We start from the raw sequence: 9209 nt of genomic DNA, 5'->3' as shown, positions 1-9209 counted from the left end.
CTAAACATATCAACTTTTGAGAAATTACAATATCTTCCACAAAAACTTTATCTTCTTTCAAAATATTCAAAATATTTTTTTATTTTTTAAAAATATATTTATTTTTAAAAATATCAAAATCTTCATTGATCAAGATGATCATGCAAGACCATACTAATTCAACTTAATTTCAGCAAACCGATCATCATGTGAGCTGCTTACTTCTTTTGGTCAAATAGTGTCTGTGCACTTGTTACTCAGCTGTGTGAATTCACATCTTCTCTAAACAAGCATGATGAAGAGTGGCCAACAAAGCATCGGATGAGTTGTGAAGAAATGAATGATCCATGAGAGCTGGACGAAAGCATAGGATACCAGCATGCTGATGAACTCCAGAAGTTGCTGCTGACTTGTCATCTATGGAGCGAAGAAAGACAACACGCACACCATTTTCATCAAAAGATCTATCTTCCGTCAACGCTGATACGTACTCCCTTCTCATCTTCTTTTACAACGTTATCTTAAGCGATACAAGCATATAGAACTGCAGAAGTCTGCCAGGTAGCCATGAAATTAACGCACTAACAACCATAGTCAATAAGTCAACAATATCCATCCCCGAAACCCCACCGCCAACAAAGTCACCTATTCATTGTCCATGGAGAAGAAGAGAAAAGATCAGAAAACCAAAGCTCAAAACATCGTCTCCCTCCTCAGCGGCGTCGGTTCGCTGGCTCCTTCTGCGAGTTGAAGAAGACGGTGGCGACGGGGAAGCTGAGGTCGTGCTGGGCAGCGAACCATCGCGTGTTGAAGTTGGCGCGCGTGGCCGGCGACGCCACCCCCGGCAGCCGCGACTTCTGCCGGAACAGAACCAGCACGTACCTGTGGATTCCCACACGCGGCGCAGGTCCCATGTACGGCACCGCCTCCTCCCCTGCCCACCGGAGAAGCACACGTGTACGTAGTACGTCAAGCAGCTGTAGCGTGCTCTTGTCACTGGCTGCCGCCAAGTGAAGTGCGCCATGTGTTATCTTAGTGGATTACTCTCTTTGTAGATAAGAGGTTAATATTATATGATGCAAGTCTATCTGAGCTTGCGTGTTATCTGTCAGTCTCTTAGTCTTGAAGAGTGCTTTACTCCTACTTCTATTCTTCCTGATTGCTTACAGCTCTAATTGAGACTACAAATGCACTTACCTTGAGAAGGATCTGTTCCACCAGGCATATTAATCACCATCCTGAAACCAATAAGCTTATATGAAGAACCCAAAGGCAAAGATATGTGTGACACCATTTGTGTTGCTTACCAGTGGAGCCACTCCCTCATCGTGGGATCACTAGGACTAGGTGCATCAGGGTCAGTCATCACCTACACACAAGAAAACTTCTCTTAGGGTTTCAATTAACGCTCTAACACCAAAACAGTAAGCAAACTCACAGACCAAAGTGTAGAGATCAGACTGCTGGCCTGAGATATAGACAGACGGTGGGTTGGCAGCCATGGATGGCTTGATGTCGCAGCCGTTGTTCACATGCTTCGATCCAAAACTCACCGTCATGTTTATGGTGGGCACGAAGATGTCCACCACATCTCCTATCACTCTCCCTACCACAAGAGGATCCACATAGCCAGCCATGCCGAGCTGGCTACTGGCTTCTAATAGGTTATGTAGACGAAGTGAAACAAGAGAGACGGAGAAGAGGGATGATGTATATCTCGGAGCTAGAAAAGGTCGAGGGTTGCTTTATAGCAAGAAGAGGACAGTTTGGCGTTGGACAAGGTGCGTGGAGGAGTGCCACCTGGAGGACAACGTAGGAGATGAAGAGCTGTCGACGGCACAAGTGGGTCGTCGAGATTTGCAGAGAGAGAACGATGGATGCGAAGCGAAATCTGCAATGTTGTTCGGCGAGATGCACGCCAAGTGTAGATGTCACGTATGATGGTGAAGTCGTACTGGCCATTTTCCGCCACCACAGACAAAAGTAGTTTTCTGTCTTCATCAACGATTTCATGCCAGGGGGGACGTCCGAGACAGGGAAATGCAAATTCTAATTTAATCGTTGCGAATAATTGGTTCCAATTTTGATTACAGAAAAAGGGTTGTGCATCGTCAGAGTCGGTAGGACAATCCGTCGATGATATTAAACTCCACATGGCAGTCAAAATGTCAAAAACTGCAGCCACTCACGTCAGCGGGATCAGAACAGAAAATATTTTTTAAAATTTTTTTTAAAATATTTTATGTTATTATTATTATTATTTTGATAAAGGACTCGGGAAGGAATAATTCTTTCATTGCAATCTAATTCTATTATAGAGATCAGAGTTCAGTACAAATCAGATCAGTGTTCCTTGTGCAGGTCAAGCTCACAATTATCATATGATATTGAAAGAAGACTCAAGAGATTTGACTCTCTTGATGGGGGCACTAATAAGTATGGTTCAAGAGATTATTTTTCTATTGGGATACTAACAAATACTCTTAGCCCAGCATCCATCGAAAATGAGGAGACTCTAGAGGTTTGACTCTTTTGATGGGGGCACTAATAAGCGCTCAAGAGATAACTCTCCTAGGACGCACTAATAAGTACTCTTAGCCCAATATCAATTAGTAAGTGTCAAAATTATTTTTTAAAATTTATCTAAAAAAATATAATGATATGGATTCACCCAAAAATGAACAATTCTCAAGCTTCCAACCAACAAAGAAACAATGATTTATCAAAAACTTGTTAGGATCAAGAGCACTAAGAGGGGGGCGTGAATTAGTGCAACAGAAAATTTTCGACGATTAAAACTGCGTTCGTACGTTGAAATCTGATTCCGACGTAAAAGTCATTTCGTGAAGATAATAACTTTGAAAGCTTACTGAAACATATTTGAAAAAAGTAAGGAAGACAGTTTGCAGTTAAGATAGAAATCAGAATGTAAAGGCAAACTGAAATATGATGTTTGTACGATAAAAACGATTTCCGTCTTAACGTCGATTCGAAAAATACTTAACTAAGAAACACATTTGTAAATGAGCAGAAGGCAGTAAGTTACTGGGGAGGTTTGCAGTAAAGATAAGATGCTCAAAGTAAATGCAAACCAGAGAAGACGAGAGTTTATAGTGGTTCGGTCAATCGTGACCTACATCCACTCCTTCGATTCCTCTTCCGTCGAGGCCACCGGCATCCACTAACGATCTTCCTTTACTAGGCGAAGATCAATCTCCTTCTTACACCCTTCTTCTCCTTTTACTGGGTTTAGGAGACAACCCTTACAAGCACTCACTCTCCTCTCTTAAACATAATTCTAACACTTAAGCTAGAGGAGGGAAATTCTAGAGATTGCAGTAGCGTTTTCTCTCTTTTAATCTCTCTGTGCTTGTATATTTTACCCAGGGATGGGAGGGGTATTTATAGGCTCCAAACTAGTTTGAATTCCGAGCTCAAAGCTATCATCTCCCGGAATTCCGGAGTCTGGCGGTTGCACCACCTGACTGGGGCGGTTGCACCACCTGGCAGAGCTCGGAGACTGAGCCTCTCGGCAGTGCCACCGCTTGGCAAAGCTCGAAGACTGAGCCTCTAGGCGGTGCCACCGCCTGACAGGGGTGGTTGCACCACCCAATCTCGCTTGGAGACTGAGCCTTGGCGGTGCCACCGCCTATCAAGGGTGGTTGCACCGCCTAGTCTCGCTTGGAGACTGAGCCCAGGCAGTGCCACCGTTGACCCTTGCGGTGCCACCGCCTAGTAGGAATTCTAGTCCGAATGGGTTGATCCATTCGGCCCAATTTGGGTCTGTTAAGGGCCCAATTGTCCCTAGATTAAGTTAATTGGATCACCTCTCATTCCTAACTTAATCTACATGCTAACTACGATAATTCTTAAGACATTTACTATAGCTTACTCCGGTGTATCAATCGCTTCTTCCGGCGAGCTTCCGGCGAACATCCGACGAACCTCCGGCGATGCTCCGACGGACTTCCGGCAAACTCCTGGACTTGCGACGATCCACTTGGCGAGTTCCAACGAGCTTCTTTTGGCAAGCTCCTGGACTTCTCGGATTTGTTCCCACAGAACCTTCGACGACCGTCCGGACTTCCGTCGAGCTCTCGAACTCCCAACATGATCATAGTCTTTGACTCTGGCTCAACTCTTGCTGCATGTCTTACTTTCATCGTAGTTAATCATGTACACTTAAAATAAAACTTCGATCGAGACAATTAATCCTAAGTAATTAACTAAGTTGTCCGGCATGTCATTGGTTCCTCGACGCTTCGTCCGATTCTTCGGCGCATCGTCCTCTCCTGCGGCCTATTACTCAATCGACCAGTTGACTCTGCAACTCTAAATCCTTGGCGCAATACCCGCTCTTCTTGGCCCGATGCCCAAGTCCACGGCTCGAAGCCTTCTGTCGATACGTCGACCGATCCATCGGCTTGACGTCCAATCTTCTGACATGTTCCTCCGGCACAACATGATTTTTCCTGCTTTAATTGTCTCATCCTGATTGAAGTATCCTGCGTCACTCAAAACACAGATTAAAATATAAACACATATCAAGTGATTTCATCATCAAAATACGAGATTCAACAATCTCCCCCTTTTTGATGATGACAACCACTTGATGACGGAGTTAACCTTAACTCCCGAAGTTTAAAAAGCTCCCCCTATCAATATACCATATTGATATAACCTTGAATTCAAACTGAATTCAAGTCATTGCAATGTTCATCATGAATACTTGCAACACGTCATCATGAACTTATGCATTAACATGTCATGTCATCAAAATACTTCTCCCCCTTTGTCATCAACAAAAAGGAGAAGTACAACTATTCTTTGTGTTTGTAATATAAGTTCAACTCATTGCATGAAAAACATAATATTAAATTTTTATCATCATGCAATCTAACAATTTTATAATATTTTAAGCTAGCAATTTAGAGATGTTCAAGAAAGCAACTCTTGCTTCTTGAAATATATAAGTTTTACAAGCTAGCAAATTCAAAGATATACAAGTTGGCATATTTGCTTTTCTTGAGATAAGCACGATAGCATATTTTTATATTTTCTTGATATTTCAAGCTAGCAATTCTCGATGATGTTTAAGATAGTAATTTCTTCTCTTTTGAGAAGTATAATTTTTGCTTTTTTCTTAAATTGTGCACGCTAGTTATCTCCCCCTTAGTCATTGTCAAAAAGAAGATAAGACCCTTTCTAAAGAAGGGAAGACCCTTTATGTCAATTTCTAAATCATGACAAAGGTGAGTAATCATTCTTATTTCAAAATTTCATAATTGAGATAAACCTTGAATTCAAATTAAGGCAATTTTAATCATGATTCATATCATCACATAAAAAGCATAAGTATTGCATGAATCATTTTAGCAACAAATAGTAGCATTTCATCACATGGCAAGATATCATTAAGTAAAATTACGCTGCAAGTTCTTGATATCTTAACATGATGCAAACATGGCATATGACAATCATAGCATTAATTCATATATTTCTCATTCAAATATGGCACTCATAGTATCAATTCATATATTTCTCCCCATTTGTTATCAACAAAAGGAGAAGTAGCTCTAGCTATTTTAAAAGATATGCAAGTTTTTATAACAAGAAGATAGATTTTCATCACAACATATAAGCACAAAAGCATAGCAAGATTCTTAAGTTCAATCATGGCAATTCAACACTTACTTCTTGTGCAAGATTGCACTTTGCTTTTCTTTACATGTTCTAACTAGCAAAAGCTTTCTCCCCTTTGTTTTTGTCGAAAAAAAGGGAAGAGTACAAGCTAGCCAGCATTTGCCTTGAGCTAGCAATCTTTCTCCCCCTATGTCATTGTCGAAAAGAAGGGAGAAATCAATGGCAAAAAAATTTTAATCATTATATAGGCCATATTACAAAATCATGTCATGATATCAAGAAAATTCAAGAAGGACATGATTCATTCGACAAATTCTTTTAATAGAGGAAAAGAATTATACAACCAAGAATCCTGATTAAAATATATCAATATCATAGATCAAATCATGATTCGTGATTCATCATAAAGCAAATTAATTTTCAGTCATCACATAAGGCATTTAAAGAATTTTTGAAACATAGGAGAATGATTAATTTAAGCATGTAATGTTTCAATCAAATTCAAGTCATGAATACCAATACTTTCATATTGAGTATCAATTCATGAATACCAAAAGATATTATTTGTGATTCTAATTTTGCAAGATCAAGATTATGATTTAGATAAAACTCATTCAAATCAAATCGTTAACTTGAAACTCATAATCAAGTCATCAAAATCAATTTTGAGATTCACAAAATATCATGAAATTATTAATCTCGATCAGATGGGAAAAGTATTTTTTAAGTGATTCTTTTTCATCTAAGCATGCCTTAGGCTTTATATGCCAAATCAAGATAAGCATGAAAGTTCAAGACGTAAAGACAAAATCTTATAAAACAACTCATCAAGCAAGATTTTAAACATCCATTTTCAAGCCATATAAAGAGTAAGTCAAGGATTCAATTATCTCATGTCATGAATTCCAATAGGCATCTCAAAATATCAACATCACATTAAAAAGATATATCAATAAGTGATTCATTTGTATCATTTCATTCATTCGGAAGATTCTCCTCTTTGGTAAATAAATGTAGGAGAACAAAATGAATTAAGGAGATGTAACATGATTGAAACATTGAACATGATTCATATTTAAAATGTGTCTCATGTCATAAGTATGAATCAAGCATTTATAAAATCCGAAATCATCCTCAAAGTCACATTCAATAAATTCATTCATGACAAGCATAGATTTATTGAAAAGACGATAAGATAGAGGATCACATTTCATTTTTATAAATTTTTATTCATGTGATTTGCTTCTTGTAAGCATGCCTTTACCTTTAATAAAACAAGTGTCAACATTTAAGACAGAAAGGTAAAAAACAAATCATCAAGCATGATTCCATGATAACATCCTTTTAATATCTTGATATTCATCATCAAGTATGATTTCAAAAAGTATATTAAAGAGAAATCATTAAGACCAAATGCATGATACACTCATTTATTTTCAAAATATTCATCATGTTTATTTTCATGAGATTCACAGGTAAAATAAATTCATTAATCTCAATAGGATAGAAAATTATTTCCATTTCATACAACTGATTTCATGTGAGGGTATTCAAGTCTTTTGTGAAAACATATATCATCATTTAAAATCGAAACATAAGTTTCGTCATGAAGCCATCAAGACCAAACACATCATGATATCACATCTATCATCAAAAGACTATCAAGAAATTCTTACATAGATGTACATGTACTATGACATCTTAATATGTTATGAGAATGTCATTTTAATTCGTCATAGAAATGATTAGACCAAAAACATATTAATCTAAAAAGAGAGTTTCAAATCAACATTTACTTCATAAACTCATACATGACATAAAATAATCAAGATACACATGCATGGATTAATCCTAAGCATTATCACATATCATATTATCATCCTTAATGTTAAATACATCATTTAACATTTCCAAACATAACATGCATGAAACCTTAGCAATATACTTTTCATGATCAAATTTTTAATTTTTCAAAGATGCTAAAAAGAAAAACATGATATAATTTTTTAAAAAATAATTTATTTATTTCCTATTCCTACTATCTAAATTAAGCACTCACGAAGGACTTCAAGTAATTTCAAAATAATTTAAGAGAGTTGAGTTACTTACCTTGTAGTCGAAGCCCGTCAAAGCTCAATTCGCCGTTTCACCTTTGGAAGTTTTTTATTCATCATTGGTTGCCTTCCTCTTCTTTGGCCTCTTCCTCCGTTCAAGTTCATTGTTTATTTTAAATTTTTGTTTAATAAACTTATTAAGATTTAGCATTCGAAGTTCAAGTTCATCGTTGTCCTCATCACTTGAGTCATCGCTCAAGTGGTATTCATTTGTTTGGGGTTCCAAATCCTTCATGTTATTTGGAATGTTGTTTTGTTCATCATGTTCATCATGTGTATTATGCACCATTTCATATGTCATCAACGAACCAATTAGTTCTTCAAGTGGTAAGTTGTTTAGGTTTTTAGCTTCTTGTATTGTAGTTACTTTTGAATCCCACTTCTTAGAAAGAGAACGCAAAATCTTGTTTACGAGTTCAAAATCCGAAAAACATTTGCCAAGAGCTCTTAAACCATTGATGACATCCGTAAAACGGGTGTACATGTCACCAATGGTTTCGCTTGGCTTCATTTGAAAAAGCTCAAAATCATGCATCAAAAAGTTGATTTTGGACTCTTTCGCTCGGCTAAGTGCCTTCATAAGTGACTTCAAGAGTTCTCCAAATATCAAAAGTCGAATCACACATCAAAACACGATTAAATTCATTTTTGTCAAGTGCACAAAACAAGACATTCATAGCCTTTGCGTTTAAAGAAAAGTACTTCTTCTCCAAATCCGACCATTCGTTCATCGGTTTAGAGGGAAGTTGAAAACCATTTTCAACAATATTCCATAAATCCAAATTCATAGAAATCAAGAAAATTCTCATTCGAGTTTTCCAATAAGTGTAGTCCAATCCGTTAAACAACGGTGGACGAACAACCGAAAAACCCTCTTTAAAGCCATGAAGAACCATTTCTCTCGGGTGTAAATCTGAAATGAGAAATACCAGGCTTTGATACCTATTGTTAGAATCAAGAGAACTAAGAGGGGGGGGTGAATTAGTGTAGTGGAAAAGTTTCGACGATTAAAACTGCATTCGTACGTTGAAATTCGATTCCGACATAAAAGTCATTTCGTGCAGATAATAACTTTGAAAGCTTACGGAAACATATTTGAAATAAAGTAAGGAAGGCAGTTTGCAGTTAAGATAGAAATCAGAATGTAAGCACAAACTGAAATATGATGTTCATACGATAAAATTGATTTCTGTCTTAACGCCGATTCGGAAAATACTTAACTAAGAAACACATTTGTAAATGAGCAGAAGGCAGTAAGCTACTGAAGAGGTTTGCAGTAAAGATAAGATGATCAAAGTAAATGCAAACCAGAGAAAACGAGAGTTTATAGTGGTTCGGTCAATCATGACCTACATCCACTCCTTCGATTTCTCTTCCGTCGAGGCCACCAGCATCCACTAACGATCTTCCTTTACTAGGCGAAGATCAATCTCCTTCTTATACCCCTCTTCTCCTTTTACTGGGTTTAGGAGA

At 37.6% G+C, this 9209-nt stretch overlaps 1 protein-coding gene across 1 annotated transcript; it reads right to left on the bottom strand.

Annotated features, from left to right (window-relative positions):
- Positions 1-516: 516 nt before the first annotated feature.
- Positions 517-1693, bottom strand: LOC103974605 (protein MOTHER of FT and TFL1 homolog 1). Its single transcript, XM_009389458.3, has 4 exons — positions 1422-1693; positions 1287-1348; positions 1177-1217; positions 517-913 (listed from the first exon to the last, which is right to left on the bottom strand). The coding sequence occupies exons 1-4, from the start codon at positions 1614-1616 to the stop codon at positions 693-695; spliced, it is 519 nt and encodes a 172-aa protein (XP_009387733.2). The 5' UTR covers positions 1617-1693; the 3' UTR covers positions 517-692.
- Between the last annotated feature and the right edge of the window lie 7516 nt (positions 1694-9209).

The sequence above is a fragment of the Musa acuminata genome, chromosome BXJ2-8 (genome assembly GCF_036884655.1).
Source record: "Musa acuminata AAA Group cultivar baxijiao chromosome BXJ2-8, Cavendish_Baxijiao_AAA, whole genome shotgun sequence".
NCBI lineage: Eukaryota > Viridiplantae > Streptophyta > Magnoliopsida > Zingiberales > Musaceae > Musa > Musa acuminata.
The sequence above is the reverse complement of the archived record's forward strand: the minus strand, read 5'-3'. Positions and strand labels throughout refer to the sequence as shown.

Excerpts from the sequence above, each read along its gene's own strand:
- LOC103974605 (XM_009389458.3), bottom strand. The coding sequence starts at position 1,616 with ATGGCTGGCTATGTGGATCCTCTTGTGGTAGGGAGAGTGATAGGAGAT. Across the intron at positions 1,218-1,286 it reads ATGAGGGAGTGGCTCCACTG|GATGGTGATTAATATGCCTG; the intron begins GTAAGCAACACA and ends TATTGGTTTCAG. Across the intron at positions 914-1,176 it reads TGGAACAGATCCTTCTCAAG|GGGAGGAGGCGGTGCCGTAC; the intron begins GTAAGTGCATTT and ends TCCGGTGGGCAG.